The following is a 20,302-nucleotide window of genomic DNA, read 5'->3' as shown; positions in this document are numbered from 1 at the left end:
GTCTAAAGTGTTGTCACAGAGACAGGACGCCAGATTGTTCTGGACAACTTTGCTTTAATCACAGACAACAAAACAGTCTGCATCTTTCAATTAAATCCAAATATGACTTCCATATTTGGCTTGCTTGGGCTGTGTAATGTTTCCCATACACATTATGGTTACGTCATGATGGACTCACACAATATTCACTCTCTGATAAATGCATCAGAGAACAACTTGGGGTTCAGTATCTTGCCTGAGGACACTTTAGCACAAAGCATCAAAATTCATAAAAGTGCCATAGGGATAATGTTATCACTCAAATCATTTTTCTACATTCCTTTCTGCAGTAACACTCTGCAGAATTCAAACAGTAAGTTTTATCATTTATACCATGCAATTTCTTCTTCTCCAGTCAAGGTGAAATTCATAGGGTTTTTTTTTTAACATGTTTTTGGGGCTTTAGCACAGAAACTAAACAAACTCTGGTTTAATGGTCAGACCACATACTTGACATAGTTGATCTGAAATCTTCCTCTGACCTTGTCATGACTCAAAATATAAGCATTATCCCTGGGTTATGACATCAGCTCTAAGGTTGTTTTTGTTGTGTTTTGTTTTGTTTTTTTGTGAGGACATGACAGTGTGGATATCTAGCAAACAAAGATGGGGAACAGGTACATGAGTTACTTCTTCAACAACCATGAGCTTTTCCTGAATGACAAAAATGTTTAATATAGGGTACGTGCTCTGTAATAGTGTCCTATACTGCTTTTACCTTCAGCTGGAAGGCAAGTAACATTGGTGGTAAGTAACATTCATGCGTCACAACCAGTGTTGGGCAAGTTACTTTGAAAAAGTAATTAATTACAGTTACTAGTTACTTCTTCAAAAAAGTAACGGAGTTACAGTTTTCTAAAAGTAATTAATTACTTGAAAAGTAACTATTGCGTTACTTTAAAAAAAAAAAAACCTCTGTGGTCCAGGGTATAATTGCCCATTTTTAACTGCTTTTGATTTTCCCTGTACATTTCACCTTTAAAAACTATTTACTTTGCCTTGTTTGGTATCATTTTTTTCAGCACAACCTCACGTGTCTGAATTTACAGTTATGTTTTCATTTTGACATACTGTATTAACACAATTGATCTAAAATCTGACAAAAAAACATAAAATCAGAGTAGAAAAAGTTATATTTTTTACTGTAACAACCACAAACATGTTTAATGAATCATATTTCACAACTTTAAATGCAAATATAAATTGTCAATTTTAAAATCATATGTACAAGTTTTGCAAACAACAAAGCTATTTGCAGCCATTTACCTTTTACATTCAATAAGATGCCACACAAATTATTTGTGCCACTCCAAATATTTCTGTCCACTATAAAGGAGAACATCACAGCCTGATACCTGCAGGTCTGACAGCAGCAGGTGTATCACTCCTGTTCTCTACCTGGAGAAAGCAGTCGCCTCATTGTTCTGACACACAACACAAACTATCCACAACACTACACCTACACACTAACTACAAAAGGCAACACATTAACTACACACTCCAAACATGCTAAATGTCATAAATCTCTCACATCTCAAAACTCCCTCTCTCTCTTTTTCTGCTCTCTCTCTCTCTCTATCTCTCTCACTCTTGCTGTCACTCCTAAAACTTTGTAGCCTCGCTACCAAACCTGCATTTCATCTCTGAGGAAGTTATCCCAGAGAGAAGTAAAGCAAGTGTGTAAGTTCATCTCTGAATGTTTGTAAAGCATTCCCACTTTAAGCTTAACAACCAATATATGGAGCAAGTGCCTCTTCTCTCTCCCTCCCTCTCCTGTTGCTACTTCAATCGTGAAACTGATTAATGATCAGCTGATTGGCTTTTCTGTTGTGAGTCCGTCTCTCTTCTTTGTTTTTGGCCCACTTTGCACCAGAAAGAGGAAACCAGCGGCTAAACAACAGCAGCACGTTTAACCTTGATAAGCTGTTGTTAGAATTTATTTAATATTACTTTCTAGACCAGGATCCTTTTCTACGTAGCTGACGGCTGGTAACTGTGCAGGGGCGGATCTAGCAAAGTTTAGCCAGGGGGGCCAATAAGGCATTAACAGGGAAAATGGGGGCACAAAGACATACTTTTCTTTCTTATTCTCATTTAAAATGTGTAGCTTTTAATAAATAATTATCGGAATCTTACACCCAAAGTTTTAATCTGATGTAAAATGTATAGAAGTCCATTACTGTATATAGTAACTGTTAAGTCTAATATACCCTAAGCTATACTACTTTTTCCTTTGGGAAGGTACCATCTGTGCAGTCTGCAGTTCTGTAGAAGAAAGATGTTGAATCTATTTAATTATTCTTGAAAAATAATTTATTTCTGTGCATTTTTTTTCACACTGCATCAAATTAAAGTTGATGCAGTGAGGTGGAGGGTGGGGGGTGGTTCCCTATTTTTTTTTGCTGGGAGTTTGCAACCCTGTTAGTTAGGTTACTTAATATTTCTGCTAAGTACTCTTTAAAATACCAGAATAGGAAGGATGGAGTAGGTTTAAGTTTATTAGATTGATCAGTATTGCTGAACTATGAAATATTTTGGGTGCAGTGTATTTTTTACATACAGGTATAACAGAATAGCTTTAGTGTTGTTGTTTATTTAAACTTGAGTATGAACTTATACAAAATGCAGCAAGATATTAAAAAAAACAGTTTTATTGATTAAAAAACACACTATATCGGATTCATATCGGTATCGGCAGATATCCAAATTTATGATATCGGTATCGGTATTGGACTTAAAAAAGTGGTATCGTGCCATCTCTAACCAATACCAACTAGATGTTTAAATCTTAATATAAAATGAGTAACAGCAGGGTGGACATTAGGTAAGGCTGCACTTTTTGCAGCGATCTCGTATAGAAAACTATTCCGCACGTATATAAAACAGGTCCGCGGCTCCGAACCGTAGTAAAGGGACCTCTGGCTAGTATGTCGGGTTCATGTCGGGCTCGTAGGCGAAAACTAGCTTTACTTTGTTGTCTGGGTCAACTTTGCTAGCGAGAGACAGAGAGAGGCTTGAAAGGCTGCTCCAACGGAACTTATTGTTTCGGAGGAAAACACGAACACAGTGTACAGTCAAGTCTTAATAGCTTACTTACAACTGGGCTCGTCAGGCACTCTTTTTGGCTGCAGTGGTTATTATTATATTTACATGCTTCCATCTGCCATTTCTGGTCGGTGACAACTTGTACTTTTCTCTTTTTCTCCCTCCCTCGCTCACAGACACATAACGGGTATGGCAGTCCATTCTCCCTGCAGCACGGACTACACTGCCCATGAGGCTACATTCTTTAGGGCGATGCCTGTAACACTCTGCCTATTGCCTTCATATTAAATAATTTTTGTAAATAATTTTTTAAAATATTTCTTCACATCATTATGCGGGCCGCAAGTAGGGGTGACATGGGCCGCGAGATTGACACGCAGGCATTAGAGCCTCTTAACGCGTGTTTTGTTTGATAGAGAAGGAATAGCCTAATGAAACAGGAAAATACCGCTGTGCTATCCATTTATTTCAACAAAGTAACTGTATTCTGAATACCACCTTTTTAAACGGTAACTGTAACAGAATACAGTTACTCATATTTTATTTGTTTATGTCTTATGCTTTTATGATTCTGTAAACTGCTTGCTTTTATTCTACTGTGTACAGTGACCTTGAGTGTTTTGAAAGGCGCTTTCAAATTTTTATTATTATTATTATTATTATTATTATTATTATTATTATATTTTGTATTTTAAATACGTAATGCCGGTACATGTATTCCATTACTTCCCAACACTGTATATGTATACACACACACACACACACACACACACACACATATATATAGATATATATATCACTGAAAACAACAGTGAGATTCTCCACACCTAATCCACGAATCTTCTATGTGACTTTACTCTTTTCCTCCAGCAACTCCGCATTCAACATCCACTATCCCTCCTTTGCACATGTCCATGCCTTTCCTTATTAACCTGACCCGTCCCTTTGATATACTCATTTCTCCTACTCTCATGGAGACCTTTAACATCTTCAATTCTGCTACCTCCAGCTCTGTCTCCTATATTTTTGCCAAATGCCAGCGTCTCTAAACTGTGGAAGACCGTTTCCGCCACTAAAAAAAACCAAAAAACAAGTATCCATAACTCGAAATTTCGACTTATTAACTCAAAATTTTGACTTATTAACTCAAAATTTCGAGAAACATAACTCAAAATTTTGAGTTATTAACTTATTCATATAGATGTATTCTGTCTTGTTTATATTGACTTTCGTTCTCCTTTTCTCCAGAGCATACCTCCACCTCTCGAGGCCCTCTGACTGTGCAGTGCTTTCTGCAAACATCATACCTCACAGAGACTACTGCCTGACCTCATCTGTGAATCACCATCGCAAACAAGAAGGCTCAGAGCTGATCCATAATGTAAGCCTTTCCCTACCTCTCTTTGCCTTACACCTTTCCTCACCCACCTTTCTTTGTTAACCTCTTTCTTCAAACACTTTCCTGTACTTCCTCATTACACTAGTCTCCTTATCCTCTTTTCCCTGTCCAGAGGATACACCAAAGACCTCTTGGCAGTTTTTCTCACCACTTCAGTTTTACTTTCCCAGTCATCTGGTAACTCTTTTCTACTATCCAGAGCCCGCAATAAGTGAAATCCGCAAAGTAGACAACTTAATTTTTTTTTTACAATTATTATAGATGTTTTAAGGCTGTAAAACCCCTCACTACACACTTTACACACTTTTCTCAGACAGGCATGAACATTTTCACACTTTTCTCTCTTGTTTAAACTCTCAAAGTTCAAACCTTCGTAGAAAAATAAGTCCAGTATTATAGGATCAAACCAAAGGCACCCACTGTTGCCTTTGAGGGTGCAAAACATTTCGTCAACATTGTTGTGTTTGTTGGGGAGAAAACTTAAAAACATAAAGTACAGCACTTCAGAGTCACACCGCTAGCAATCAAAGATTTGTGTAAATTTGACAAGCTGAACGCATTCTGTACTGTATAGGCGACATGGCACGAGATTGATTGACAATGGGCTACAGCCAGTCAGGATGCAGAACACAATGCGCTGTTAAAAAAAAAATGCATGCAAAATTGCACGAAAAAAAATCTGCGAAACAGCGAGGCCGCGAAAGGTGAACCGCGTTATAGCGAGGGACCACTGTATTCCATTACCATTACAGTGTCTCCCAACACAGTCTCAAGAGCATGCAGGGGATTACAGGAGACAAGCAGCTACTCTAGGAGAGCTGGACAGGGCTGTAGAAGTTTGAGCAAGGAGGAACAGGATGAGTACTCCCTGACCACTGAAAAATGACATCCAGCAGGCCAATGGTGGGAATGTCTTTGACCAAAGAGTCAGAAACAGACTCCATAGGAGAGATCCAAGCCCCCAACAATGGCTGTAGCCCATTGTCAATCAATCTCGTGCCTTTTCTCCTGTACAGTACAGAATGCGTTCAGCTTGTCAAATTTACACAAATCTAGTGGGCCCTGTGCTTACTGCCCAACACTATGGAGCCAAACTGGCATTTGCCAGAGAATACCAGAAATGGCAGGCCCAGCACTGGTGCAGTGTTCTTGGATAGAGCGTGGAGAAACTATGGAGAATGTTATTTTGTCTGTAACTTTCCACCTCAGACAGTCTTGGTCCAGATTTGGGAGAAGATCTAGCAGGATATCATCTGTTATCTCATTAGGAGCATGCCACAATATTGTCAGGCATGCTTAAAAGCACACGGTGGCCATACAAAGTACCATTTTGAGCTGCACCAATGAAATTTCAGCAATATGGACTAATCTGCCACATTTTTTCACTTTCATTTTTGAGGCGTATTTCTAGTCCTCTGTAAGACAATAATGTTCATTTCCATCAAAAAAAAAATATGGCATCCTTTCATTCCTAACATATTACTCAGTCCATTTCAACAATATATACCCAGCAAGATTTTTTTCCTTTAAGATCTGTGTTTTCTATGTGTTCCTTTATTTCTGTACCAGTGTCTTTAAGCTTATTTCTACATTTTTGACCTTGTATGTATCTTATAGAAAATCAAAAATAAAGTCAAACCTCTGCACTCAAATCTTGATAAAAAGAACAGTTCAAAGAAATCATTTATAACGTCCAAATACCACGACATCCAAGTCCATGATGAGTGTATGTAGACCACAGTTGTAAGATAGAAATAATTTTCTGTTTCCAGTGGAGTTATTGCTGTCTTCCTCACTCTGTGTACAGTGGGGGCACACACACCTACAAGCACACAAAACACTCAGGCATGTATGTTTACTTATCTTTGTGAGGACATTCAGTGATAAATATTAATCAATACTCATAATCTTATGCCCCCCTTAACTCTACATTTGACCATCACAACAGAGTACCAAACCTAAATGTAACTCTAGCTTTAATCCTGAAGCCAAGCCTGCAGGGGGTTCCTTTTTGTTTCAGATTTACTGAGTAGTTTGGGGCAGCAAAATATGTGTGCATGTGTGTCTGCCTGTGTGTGTATGCATGCGAAGGAGCTTAAAAGAAAGCAACTGGACTTCTTTAAGTTTCTTGAAGAGCCACCTCCCATCCAAGGTGTGAAAAAGGGCTACCATGGTACCTGGTAGACTGAGAACCCATACAGACATTAAAGGAAAATGACTTTCTCACTGATGTAAACATTGACATTCACATTTTCAGCAGGTTGCTTTCAGAAAACCACTCTGATATCAGACAGAATTGTCAGCTCATTACTCTCTTTAAGACCTTTGTAGGTCAGAACTAATTACTGAAAGTAACTCAAGACTTTGGCATATCTGTTGATTGCAAATCTGTTCTAACGCATGCCATCTTTGAGATGACAAAGTTGGAAGGCCTGTTTGGTCAGGTCATGTTCCTTAGCTTTCAGCCCCGCCCAGATACCCACTGGCTTTGATTTACACCAGTCTAACAAGCACATCATCAGTCAGGTGTGGTATTGCTTTTTGTTTAACTCAGAGGACAAGAGCAGGGAGATCACACAGTGAAGGAACACCCTAGGAAAGTCTCTGTGCTGTGATTTTTCTCCACAGAAGACATTTTACAGCTCTACAATTGTTTCTGGGAGAAGGTATAAGGAACTGTCTGTGGAGTCCTGCTGCTGCAGCTTGTCAGTCCAACACAGGTGTGTTTCATTTACTATTTTGTCTCTGTGCCTTCCCACTATTTTATATGACTTTTATGTGCATTCTACATAGATACATAGTCACAAATATCACTGTTGATGTAGTTGTCTACTTTTTTACTGTTTGTTGTTGATTGTATGGATAAACTTTTATATCTTTGTTTACTATATGCAATCCTGTATTTGCTGTCATATCACCCAAATGTAAGCCATGATTAGTTAGTAGTTAGTTTTAGTTTTGATGGAGGTTTTTCTATCCATATACTGAAAGTCAGACCTGAATCATCTGTAAACTAAGTAGATTGTGTCAGGCATTGATCACATTCTCTATAGTTGTAGTTGTCCCCAAGTAGGACATTAAGATTAACATGTGATTAATATTCCACAAAGAGAGAAGGGTAAAGGTGCAACTGTTCCAAACCTGAAGAGAAAACATGCAGTCACATGCAAATCCAAATTTCCTTTAAGTACAGATTATGTGCTCAAAGCTGCATGCCTTAAGCAACAAACGGACACCAGTCTCTGGTTAAGACTTCTTGGTATTTCAGACTGGAATTTTGTCAGTGATTCTTCCTCATGTAAGCTGATCTGTCTGAATGAAAAAACAAATGTAAGTGTTGGAATTGGGTGTAAGGGTCTTCCGACTTCCCTTCCAAATCGAGTAGGAAGAACCACTGTTGGCTCAGTGGACCATAAGACTGTTTTTTGTTTTTTTTGTTTTTTTTTTTTTAATTATGCATTTAATTGTCCACCTGCTTGACTTAACAGACTAGTAAGATCTAGACTTCTTTCATTACCTCGTGATTTCAGTGGCAGGAAGTATGATATCACACACACACAAACATGGCAGTCAAATAAAACTCCCGAAGTCCCTTTAGCGGTCATTCCTTTCCTCTACAGGAAAATCCTGCTTTTGATTGCAGGTGCCCTTCCCTTTGAGGGAAAACATGGACACGGACCATTGGAGGAAAATGCTCCCCATAGCGTAAGGGCTACCAGATGGTCTGAGTATATGGTTGAAGGGTTCATAATACCTTTAATTTGTCACCTCTATGTTCATAACAAATAATTTGTCTTAATCCTTAATCCACATTAAATTTTACGAGCCAATCTAAGATTAAAGTTCTAAAATGGTTTTAAAATGTTTGGTTTTTTTTGTTTTTTCTTTTTTACGTTTGGTGAGACAATTATATCTTCTCAGTTCCTGACTTTAATGTTGTTAAAGTCAGGAACTTAATGGTGACATCATTACAGACACAGATAAAATATTGCCTTATGCCTGCAGTTTAGACAAACAATGAGACTGTAGATTTGTTTCTGTTTGTACTGTAAAAGGACCACTTGTAACTCTTGGACAAACTAGAATCATGGTTCCACCCAGGCTTCTTTTGTTCTTAAACATATTACTTTAAAAGTCGAAAGTTGCATGTCTGTGGATACATTTGTTTCTTTTAGAAGAAGGTTTTTAAAACTCTGCTTGTGTAATTCCTGTTATCCACCTTTCCAACTCGGCTTTAATTTTGCTTTGACTGTGACTGTGATGTTGTACATTTGTATGTTATCTTTTTGACTTGTCATGAAGCTTTTTCTTGTCCCCCCAGCACTGTGTACATTGCCATGAGAAACAACTTGGGTTGAAGGTCATTTCTCTCCATGCAACGCTACTCTCATTACATTGCACCAATGGACCCTCAGGTTTGTCCACCACCTCTCAGTAGCAGCCAGTCAGTGATTAGTGGCCTTGACAAATCCCCAGCAAGCACTTTCAGACCTGGCCACTCACGGAGCAGCAGCACAGGTTCTGGCAAGCACTCAAAACAGGTAAAAAGAAAAAAAGACACTAATTATATTGTAAAGTAAAAGATAAAACTGTAACCCACTTGGTACAAATGGGCTTCCAGAGATTTTCTCCATTTCTGCCCCCTCTTGCAATCCATATCACAGAATTCCTCCACATGTTGACTGACACCTGAAACTAAAAGCTGTGTTTTCATAAATGTAATTTTAAAGTGCTTTCTGTCTCTATCAGTCTCGTCACTGGGAGGTAGTGGATGGCTTGCAGCATGTTGACAGGGGCTTGGTTCCAGGGTCATCTGGAGATCTCAGTATTCCTGGGATCTGTGAGGGCTACTTGATGAAAAGGAGAAAATATCCGCTCAAAGGCTGGCACAAAGTGAGAGAATTTAAACTATTTTGCTCTTCCAGTTTCTCAGTGAAACTATAGAAAATCCTGCAGGGTTGAACAGTGAAGATTTTTATCAACAACTAATTTGCCAAACTCTCTTTTTAGAGGTACTTTCTGTTGGAGAAAGGCATTCTCAAGTACTCAAAGACCCAGCAAGATGTAAGTCCAACACAAAAACATCAAACAATAATGATACGCTCTGATGAAGAATAAAGTGTTAAATGTCCTCTGCCATTGTGTTTAGATTCAAAGAGGGAAGCTGCATGGCTCTCTGGACATCAGCATGGCTGTCATGTCTGTGAATAAGAAGACCAAACGCATAGACCTGGATGCTGGAGACAACCTGTATCACCTCAAGGTAACTTATTGGTTCCAGGATGAGTCAAGTGTTTACTGTGGCTAGAATCAGATGTATCCAAATTAAATAAGTTCTCTTCTCTCTGGTATTAGGCAAAAAGTCACGACATTTTCTACATCTGGTTGACCAAGCTGTGTGCCCATCGTGTGTTCAGAAAAAATGAGGCCATGAGTGTCCACCGTGGTGTGCTTCATGCGCTTTCTTTGGGCCAGAGCACTCTCCCGGCTTTCTCTCAGCAAAGCAGAGCAACAGTCAGTATAACTTCCTGCTCCAGTAAACTGTCCACAGCTGAAAGGAAATTTACTTTGTGCTATAGGAATCCAATCAAATGGAGAATCGCAGATAGACTGAACATTTTTGCGACCAAAAAATGTTTGAGTATTAATAATTTGGATGATAATACTTTAGACAGCTGACTATCAAATAATACAGAAAATGGTATTTATGTAATCCATGATCACTGTAGTCTGAAAAACAGCAGTTGCCTACAGATACTGTCATTGTGAAAGTGCTTTCTTTTAACCTTGATATATGATCCTGCAGATTCCTCACTATGCCAGCTCTGCATCGGTGTACCATCCAGAGATGGCAAGTCCTGCCCCAGCTGTTGCCAGTCAACCAGGTGTGACCAGCAAGGTATCAGCTTGGCTGCAGCAGACCCACGACATAGATGCAACCTCCAATGGTGAGAGCTGCGTTAGAGATGGCGCCAGAAAGAGAGGCCTGATTCTTGATCATATGTCCTCCATATTTAACAATGAATACAGATTTGATCAGTAGGTGTGCTTGTCTCTTCGTTCCATTTCTAAACTGTGACCTTTAACCCACTGCCTATCAGAACTGGCTCGTTGTCAGGCAGATCTGACAGAACTGGCTCAACTTATCCAGAGACTGAATTGGCTGGAAGGAGGCTACCCTATCACTAACACAGACCTGGAGATGCGAATCAGCATGCAGGCAAGTATGCTGGTCCCAAATGTGAATGTGTGTCACTTGTCAAAGAATATTTAACAACCGGGGGGGGAGAAGTAATTTCACAGAAAGTTTGATGTTTAATCGAAGCAAAAATCTGAAATGAATGTTTTAAATGGGCTTTAAAATTTATGGTATCAAGCACAATAGGCATCCAGTAAAAAGGCTGTAACACTTCACCATAGTTTTTCTTTAGGAAATGCAAAAAGAAATTAAACAAAATACACCCATAATCGCTCATTCTGAAATATTTTTCCAGGTCATTCACTATCTTAACCAACTATATACCAGATTAGCCTTAACAGCACCATATATAAACTATAGGATGGAACTGTGATATGATGCTGTTGGGATTTCATTCTCAGCTTCAGAATTGCTCCACCCTAACCTGCAAAAGAAAATGGTCTGGAAAAAGAGGCTATAATTTTGTACTTCTGTGTTTAGAATCTCTCCCTGGAAAAACCCAAGAAAAAGAATGGGCGAATGCCGGGTCACTCCAGGACTCTGTCTCGTGCTGAGGCCATGGGGGGAATGGTAGGAATTTGTTACTTAATGTCTTGTTACAGTACCATCAGACAGCTCACCACTGTTTAGCCTCATACAACTCTGTGACTCTTTTCCTTTTCTCTTCATCTCCAGCAGTTCACTTCCAGTCATCTGAGCACAAATTCCACTTCTGTTCAGTCCATTCCAAACTACGTCTACTCTCAGCTGTCCAATCCTCAAGTCACCTCACCTGAAGCTAAGAAGCTCCACCAGGAGATCTGCACTGCTTCTCAGAGAGGTATGGCCTTGCTGCCACTTGGCTAGTCTGAAGCTCTCAGCATTAGCATTGACTTTTTTTTCCCTTTACATATTCCCTGACACATCTTGACATATTGCTGAGAGTGTGAAAATCCTCATCTATCACTTACGCTTTTGCTGTGTTGCAGTTCACAGTTCTCTGAAGTCCATTCATGAGGTTTTGACCTTGGAGCGTGAGAGACTGAGGCAAGCCTGGACCGGCCCAGACATGCGGCAGAACACCTCACAGCAGCTTGCTACCATCTGTAGCACATTGTCTGAGGTAACATACACATATGTATACAAACATGGACACTTCTGGCCTATGTGGAAGCAAACTTAACCTGACTTCTAATTCTTGATGTCATGAACCAGATAAAAACACAGACTAGATCCTTCACCATACCCCAGTTAGTGTCTTTCCAACACTCTAAATCTTAGTGTAGCCCTGCAAACGGCAACAATGGGCCCAGCCCTTAGTGATACTGTTGAGCAGGTTTGGGCTGTTTTTAGGTAAGACGGGCACAAGTTAATACAGGTGGAACTTAAAGGAACACACCTCAAGTATTCCTTTCTTTTCACACACAAATATGCATATAAAAAGATTGTCGCATACTGAAACAAAGCAGTCAGGTCAGGGACTTGTTGGCTCCTGCTGTCAGACTGACTGTGCTTATGCAACACTTCTTGCTTTCCTCTTGGCTTCTTACCATGGTGCATGTGACTGCATGTTTGAACATCAGCGGCTGTGACTTTGGGCTTTATTTTGTTAATAGTTGCTTGGCAACTGGCTATCAACTGATATCCACAGTGATGAACATATCCCATGGTTAATAAATGTATGTTATTACCCTGTTTATTTACTGTTATAGCACTCTACTGGAAACTGGTGAGACTTTCACCCTCTTGTTCAAAATCGCTTTAGAGTTGTTTACTAACCATAATTTAGTGAGTTTAAAGGGTAAATAAATAGTTTTTCTACGAAGAGTTGATTGATAAAGATCCTTTTTTTTTTTTTTTGCAAGAGGGTGTTTTGTTAATAGTTGCTTGGCAACTGGCTATCAACTGATATCCACAGTGATGGATAATTCAGAAATACTAAATGTCTGAAGGGACCTTTCCTAACCTGTACTAAGTTCATTTACTAAAGTCCTACCTGGCCCACTAAAAAGCTCTGTCCTTGCTAAGATATTATACATAATTCAGTTTGATTGTACTGGAGAGCAACTGCACTTGGCAACAAGTAATATTTGCCTCACCTCTGCTGTGTTTGTGCTTTGGAGTGTGCGTGATATTCGCTGCATGCATTTTTGATCCTGTGTGTTTCTTCTGCACTTCTCCTGCATGGCTTGTGTGCATGTGTGCCTGCGCGCATGCAGCTTGATATACAGTCCCATCTGACCAAAGTCCATTCGCTTTCCCTGTCCTCTGACTCTTCTGAAGAATCCTTCTGCACTGTCCGTCCAGACCAGGTGTGTAGTGTATGTGTGTAGCATTATTATTATTTATTTTTTTCTGGTGTCACTAATAATCATCCTGATTAACATTGAATTCTAGCTCAGGATCATGAAGAAATTTTATCTGACTGAAGCTATAAGATTGTGGGAAACTTTGGTCAAAAGAAGGAAAACATGGAATGATTTACAGTCTAGTGATGTGGGTGGTGGTGCTGCTGTTATTCACAGTTGGGACAGCTGCACCTACAATTCTTACAGAGCAAGTTGTGTGGGTAGCACCTGTTGGAAATAACTGTGCATGTCAGTCGTCACTGTTCTGAATTCACTTCGCACACCTTACAGGTAGACTTGTTTATTGGACTTAAATGGTCAAACTATAGCTGGAACCATGTTTCATCCTTACAGAGAACGCCTTCCTTAAGTCGTCACAGTAACCGTCCACCTTCAGTGGCAGATTCTATGGCAGAGTATTTTGATGCTAGCGAGGTAATAGTGTGCGAGACTTCGTCAGAGGCCGAGGCTTCTGATGAATCGGGCCTGAGTGACATTACCACCACTAGCACATCAGAGCCTGAAGAAGGACATTGTGAGTATTTACTTTCAAATAAATCACCACTGCACGATTTTCTGTGTCACAACAAAGGTTAACATGAAACAAAAACATCAAGTCATTGTTTCCTCTGTCCTCCACAGCTGCTGCTACTCTTAACTACAGAGAAAGTTTGAACAGCGCAAGTCACAAGCCACGGCCAGTGCCTCCTGATACTGGTAAAGTCATCTTCTGTTAAGCAAACCTGGAAATTTATATTTCAACATGGTAACCGCTAATATGAATCTGGGCTAATATGAGTTTCTGCCATAACTGGTGCTAAACATGACTCCAAAACCTACCTCAATTATGTTTAGTCCAGTAGAGCTTTGTTGGGTTGACAATAAAACTCTACAATATACACTCAAGTATACAGTGGGACAAAATGATGTCCTCCTGGATCAAAGGTGCAAACTGTTTTTAAAAAAAATAAAAATAAAAAAATCTTGCTGACCTGTTCCTGATGCTGCAGAGTCATCTTCTGGATGGAGGAGGAGTAAACAGTTGGTGGGAGGGGTGATGCGGGTCAGCCATGATGCTAGTGGCTTTACGAATGCAGCATGAGGTGTAAATGTTCTGTAGACTGGGTAAAGAGCTGCCAATAATCCTCCAGAGGGCTCTGCATGTTGATGCGTGGCAGTTTCCATACTAGACTATTTAATTGTCATTTGGGAGACCTTCAACATTTCTAACCATGTATGGCCTGTAATTTAATAAGGATCTTAAGAATCTCGAAACATGCCATAAAACAGCAGTCCCCAACCTTTTTTGCGCCACGGACCAGTTTATGTCTGACAACATTTTCACAGACCGGCCTTTAAGATGTCGTGGATAAATACAACAAAATAAAACCAGTACCGGTACCAAAAAAAGATTTATTCATAACACACAGGGAAAGACCCAGGGAAACAGAGTTTAAAAATAACGATTAAAACCCTGAAAACCATAAATTTCATACCCAAGCCTCAACTCACGGACCGGTACCGGTCCGTAGCCCTGGCATTGAGGACCGCTGCCATAAAAGGTTTTGGAAGCACCACCAGTGAGGCCTGGAACATGTGGATATTGTGATTATTCTTGGTTAGAGTGGACCAGGTTTATCTCATTTTGTGTTTTTTGTATTTTTAATCATCCATTTTGTTTAATATGTTACGCTGTTTTGTGGTGTTACCATGCAGGTCGTCGCACTACCCTGCCTGCCCCCTGCGCAGACAACAGCCACATTGGCATTATGACCATCCTCTACAACAACATTGGCAAGGATCTGTCCAGAGTGTCTATGCCAGTTGCTCTCAATGAGCCACTCTCATTGCTGCAGAGGCTCAGTGAAGAACTGGAGTACTCTGAGCTGCTGGACATTGCCAGCAACATTGATGATCCATATGAGAGGATGGTGTGTTGGGATTGCTTATGATTTCTGACCCGCTGGGGGTCAAATCAAGTTGAATTTGGTGTAAGGCTTGTTGAGGATTTAGGAAAATTTTGTCTTGTTTGTTTTTAGGTTTATGTAGCAGCATTCTCCATCTCTGGTTATGCCTGGGCATCCTGGAGGAATCGTTACAAACCCTTCAACCCTGTCCTGGGTGAAACGTATGAGAATTACAGAGAAGACAAAGGATTCCAATACATTAGTGAACAGGTAACCTGAAGACACAATGATTCGGCTTATTGGTGTTTTAGAACATACTTTAATGCTGTATTGTCTTATGTTCTCAGGTCAGCCACCATCCACCCATCTCTGCTTGCCATGCAGAGTCAGAAAACTTCACTTTCTGGCAAGGTGTGTTGTTTTGGTTTTTTGGTTTCTTAAGCAAGTCTCAGATATACAGCAATCAGACCTAACACTGCAGCTTTTCTTTCTTTAACTCTGCTCTCAGATCAGAGATGGAAGTACAAGTTTTGGGGCAAGTCTGTGGAGATCATCTCTTCTGGACTGGTTAATGTTAACCTACCCAGGTGATGATTTTATGCCACTTTTAACCATAAAAGATGTCAAACAAAGGGACAGTGTTTTAATATTTCAGTAGTAGTAGTATACAACACCATACACTAGTACAAGAGATGACAAAGAATCATTGCTCTATATCAAGATTGGTGAATAATTGAAACCTTTACATACAATAATGTTTTTATAAAAAAAGGGACTGATCAAAAGCGTGTATGTTTGTTTGTTTGTTTGTTTGTTTGTTTGTTTGTTTAGTTTTTTTGTTTTTAAATAAATAACTGGCCTAATGTTGCTCCAAAGCTGGACAATTTCACCAAACTGTCCACTGAAGGAAGTGCAGTTTCTGGCACTTGCATGTTGGCTTAATTTTTCAAAGGCGTGATTTGTCCAGATAAAAAGGAGAAATGCAAACAGGCTAGAAGATTGATTGGATGAGTGGGAGACCTTGAAGACTATCTTGAGGCTTTTTGGATACAAATGCTGACACAGAAGTGACAATATTATAAATGTTAGTAAAAAGTAAACAAGATAGACTAAAGCAAAGGATGGCTGGTTTGCAGTTTGCTGTCACAAGGCACCAGCATTTCTAGAAATCCATATACAATTTGAGCCTGTACGAATCATCTACATTTAAAAACTGTTTCAATTTCATTATGCAATGATCACAGTATAATTTGTTTGTTTTTTGTTTAGGTATGGTGATCACTATGAATGGAATAAGGCCGTTACATGTATCCACAATGTCCTGAGTCAGCAACGCTCTTTGGAGCACTATGGTGAGGTGATCATCAGAAACACAAAGAGTGATGTGTGCACCTGCAAGATTACCTTTGTCAAGGTAAGGACATGCACATATGCATATTTTTTTTCTAATTTAGCCAGAGGTCCATGTAATGCATTGAAATTGTGCTAAGTGCCTTCATCTTTTCATCCCAGTCCCGCTACTGGAGCTCGGACAGCAGTAAGAATGAGGTGCAGGGTGTGGTTCTGGACCAGGCTGGGTCAGTGATTCATCGTTTCGGAGGTCTCTGGCATGAAGGCATTTTCTGTGATACTCTACCTACACCAAAATGTATCTGGAAACCCAGTGAGTACCACTGTTCAGCGCTCAAATCCCTCACAAATTACTCCAATCCTATGATTCATGTAAAGACCACCTTCAACCTGAGCCAAGACTGACTCATTGATCTCTTCCACAAATGATTAAGCTAATCTACTTTATATACAAACGCTGAGTTTTGTCAACTATGTTCAAGTTTTAGATGAAAGATCTTTAAAAATCCACGATATCCTTTTCTATACAGATGTACAGCCTGATGACTATGTCAAGTTCTATGGCTTCTCAAGTTATGCCAGGGAACTTAATGAACTGACTTCAGAATTGAAGGCTGTCCTTCCACCTACGGACACACGTTTCAGACCGGACCAGAGGTATCCACAAGATCTTGTTTAATTTAAACTATGGTAGACTGACAGACATTTCTGCACCATCTTCTGTGCGCTCCAATTCCTTACTCTTGTCTGCTCTATCAGGCTCCTGGAGGAGGGAAAAATAGCAGAAGCAGATAAAAGGAAGGATGAGGTGGAGGAGAACCAAAGGGAAAGGAGGAAAGAAATGGCCAAGAAAGGGGAGGAACACATCCCCAGGTTCTTCAGGTGAGAAGCTTTCCTCGTTGCCTCGCTCTGGTTTTGTGGTGGACTGTCAAAAGTCTAGTTAATAATTCAAGCAGCAACACATCTGGTGTCCTTTTCTTCAGTATCAGCCTTTTTCTGTAGGAAATGTATATAAATGTCATTTTCTAATCTGTTTAGATTTGCTCAAGCGCATGCCTTTTAATATGGGAGTATTTGGATATTATTTTGAATGTAACAAAGACCACAAGATGGAAAGAGATTACTCTGTCCAACCAATAATGGTGGTAAAAGCTGGTATTTAAAGCACTAAATAATAAACATGATGGCAGGTTAAAAGGAGGTGGAGGGGGACCCATTTATTTAAAAACAAAAAAAAACAACATCCAGGATTGTTTCTCAGACAGGGTATAGGATGGCCTTAATTTTAAGGTGGTTTTAAAGACCTAACTAAACTGTTAGGTCAGTGGCTAATGGCTATTTGTTTATTATTTTATTTTATTTTATTATATTTTCTTCTACTGTATCATGCTGCTGAGTGACTGCTGCTCGTCAAACACATTTCATTGCAATGTTGACCCTGTGCTAACTTGCATATGACAAATAAAACTGAAACTAATAAGAGCTTAAATAAAATGTTTGATGCCTAACATAGTTGGGTATCAGCAGCTTGTTCTGTTTTTTGTTTTGTGGTGATCGGCTGCCTCACTGATACTGTCAACAGAAGAGGTTCTTGGATGTGATTATAAACGTCACATTCTTTAGAGTGTTCTAAGAGTCTGTATTTTCCCACAGAAATCTATGTATTTTTATTTATTTGGGCTTATTAATGTTTCCAGGTTGAATGACGTTCCAGTGTTGCATGTCACTAATTGGTCTGTTTTCCCAGAAAATCGGCGGATGAAGCTGGCAGAGAGGTGTGGCTGTACAATGGGACATACTGGATGCTCCGCAAAGACCCTGGCTTTGCCAATACTGAAAATCTGGATCTGTGGTAGAACTCTACACCCACCTGAATATGAGGCTGAATGAAAGCGGATCCATGTGAACACATAATGGCAGAATGAACACGTCGTCAATAAAAGTAATCAGCTATAACTATTTGTGATTATTTGCCCGGTGAAGAATAAACAGTATTGACCCAACAGCAGTGACCAAAGGGCCAAAATACTGCTACCAGTGGTGCAAGGGTATAGAGGGAAAGGGCTTTAAGAAGCATAAATGAACCTCTCATTAGTTTCATTTTGGTTCCAGTGTAGAGATGAGATGCTACTAACGTACAAATGAAGACTGATTTAGATGAAGCCGGATGTCTTTCCTGCCTTTTTGCCTTTCTCTGCCATAAAGAAAATCTGAAATATTATCATTTATGTTTAAGAAGCAAAGCTTAACTTGAATTCTATTTTAAATTGCTGCCATTTAGGAAAAAATTGGGTAAAATGTTTTCTTGATGTAAATAGTAGGTGATTTATAACATTTTATGTCATGTGTTTGTAAATTTTAATATCAGGCTCAAAGTGTTAAATGCTTTCTTGTAGAGGGGCTTATGTGGTATTTTGCAGGTGAACTGGTGCTGTTCTCAGTGGGTCTTACTGTTTAAACAAAGTCTGTATGCATGTTGTGTTGGGTCACATTGGTGAGTCCATATACCAGAATGAATCAAGCGCCATTTCAACCCAGCATTCTTCATTTCTCTCTGTCCTTGATGAGCTGAAACACCTCTTAGACATTTAGACTGTGAGTTGAATCAGTGAAGGGTTTTTATGTTTCAATAGTGGATTTTTAATAAGGAAAAGAGATGGCTGTTAAATCATTGTGAATGTTTTCTTTCAGTGGTTTAGTTTCAAATAAAAGGTTCTAGATCAACATTAAACTTCTGTTCATTACTAAACTTCTGCAAAATTGCTGCCTAGAATCTGGACTTGTATTTATAAAGAAGTGAATATTTGCAACTGTGGTTGTTGTGAAATCCTCCAGTGCTGACTCATGCTCCTGTTTGGTTTAGGAAGAATCTATAGCTGTTCTATCTTTCAAGGCTGTCATTATGTTGCACATGCTAAAGCAACTGAAGCATGCTCTTATCATCCACTGAAGCGGTTTACTATACACAGTTGGCAAGATATGTGGCCTTGTCAGTTTTGTCATGAAAGTGAACTACTTCTTTTTACCTGGCTAAATCACAACTTATGCTGAACACATGACCTGCTCCTGTCCAGAGGTCTTTACAACAAAACTGGCTTCTGGCTTATTCAGGTAATTTTTTTTGTACTAATGCGGTTCACTTCTTATCGGGGTAAATCACCATGGTAACTTAAACTGTGAACGTAATCTGCTCCAGAGCAGGTTTGGTTCCAGATTAGAAATCAAGAGACATGCCGTCACCACCTGCTGACCTGACCTTCAGATCTCCAGAAAATGTGGCACCATTTTCTGGAAGATTCCTCAGACCTCTGTGTGTGGGTGTAAAATTTTGTGGGTTTTGTCTTTTTGTTTTTCCTTTTGACAGTGAACAATTCAATGACTGTTTTATTCAAGCTGCTGAGAGAATTAAAAACTAAAGGCAGCAGGTATGTTCAGAGTTTGGGTTTAAAATCAAGCACTCCATTTTCATAGATTATTTTATGTAAAGCATGTTTTGAGTGCAACATGGATTCTCTGCTGGTGGAATGCTTTATATGTGCAGCTTGTTAAGGCACACCTTACTAAAACTGCTGAATGAAGCCTTGCATTGTTAATGGAATATCCATGTGTTTGTTATAAATGTTGTTGTGATTATTAGCCTGGTGGAAAAATAAACAGTATTGACCCAATAGCAGTGACCAAAAGGCCAAAATCTGCCTATTTGTCTGTTTTTACACAGCTGGAAAGACAAACACACACCAAGAATACCTGTTCAGCCAATAAAATTAATTTCACTTTGATCTGCGACAAACAGACTATTGGGCTGTGAAACAGTAAGCTCTGTTTAAACTGATCCAGTTCAAAGTTTCAGAGCTGTAATGTGCAGCTACAGAGATAAACGGCACTGAGTGCGCAACCAGGTATTGAAACTATTAAATGCAATTAAATAATATTGTCTCATCCCCAGTGTTGGGCAAGTTACTTTGAAAAAGTAATTAATTACAGTACTAGTTACTACTTCAAAAAAGTTACTGAATTAGTAACTGAGTTACAATAT

The 20,302-nt window shown here is 39.4% G+C and overlaps 1 protein-coding gene across 3 annotated transcripts; it reads left to right on the top strand.

The window, feature by feature from the left end:
* Positions 1–6,994: 6,994 nt before the first annotated feature.
* On the top strand, positions 6,995–20,172 carry LOC146389142 (oxysterol-binding protein-related protein 7-like). 3 transcript variants are annotated; one of them, XM_084926853.1, is made up of 23 exons: positions 6,995–7,203; positions 8,805–9,024; positions 9,233–9,376; positions 9,494–9,547; positions 9,633–9,746; positions 9,839–9,997; positions 10,290–10,431; positions 10,585–10,703; positions 11,163–11,252; positions 11,361–11,502; positions 11,651–11,784; positions 12,881–12,973; positions 13,364–13,544; positions 13,652–13,726; positions 14,726–14,940; positions 15,049–15,186; positions 15,264–15,327; positions 15,425–15,503; positions 16,186–16,330; positions 16,429–16,579; positions 16,797–16,923; positions 17,026–17,148; positions 18,014–20,172. In XM_084926853.1, exons 2-23 carry the CDS (start codon positions 8,857–8,859, stop codon positions 18,120–18,122), a joined length of 2,766 nt encoding a protein of 921 aa, XP_084782979.1. In that variant the 5' UTR covers positions 6,995–7,203; positions 8,805–8,856; the 3' UTR covers positions 18,123–20,172. The 3 variants fall into 3 exon arrangements, with proteins under 3 accessions (XP_084782979.1, XP_084782977.1, XP_084782980.1); XM_084926851.1 differs by having other exon boundaries at positions 11,358–11,502; positions 18,014–20,171; XM_084926854.1 differs by lacking the exon at positions 12,881–12,973 and having other exon boundaries at positions 11,358–11,502.
* Positions 20,173–20,302: the final 130 nt, after the last annotated feature.

Source organism: Perissodus microlepis, chromosome 4 (assembly GCF_051167445.1).
Source record: "Perissodus microlepis isolate ML-2025 ecotype Zambia chromosome 4, ASM5116744v1, whole genome shotgun sequence".
NCBI classification, from domain to species: domain Eukaryota; kingdom Metazoa; phylum Chordata; class Actinopteri; order Cichliformes; family Cichlidae; genus Perissodus; species Perissodus microlepis.
This window is presented reverse-complemented; position numbering and strand designations above follow the sequence as displayed.

What these genes read in the sequence shown, in the direction of transcription:
- LOC146389142 (XM_084926851.1), top strand. Translation starts at nt 8,857, where the DNA reads ATGCAACGCTACTCTCATTACATTGCACCAATGGACCCTCAGGTTTGT. An exon ending in CATAGATGCAACCTCCAATG is followed by an intron (nt 10,432 to 10,584) that starts GTGAGAGCTGCG and finishes ACTGCCTATCAG; the next exon opens with AACTGGCTCGTTGTCAGGCA. An exon ending in AGAGCCTGAAGAAGGACATT is followed by an intron (nt 13,545 to 13,651) that starts GTGAGTATTTAC and finishes TGTCCTCCACAG; the next exon opens with CTGCTGCTACTCTTAACTAC.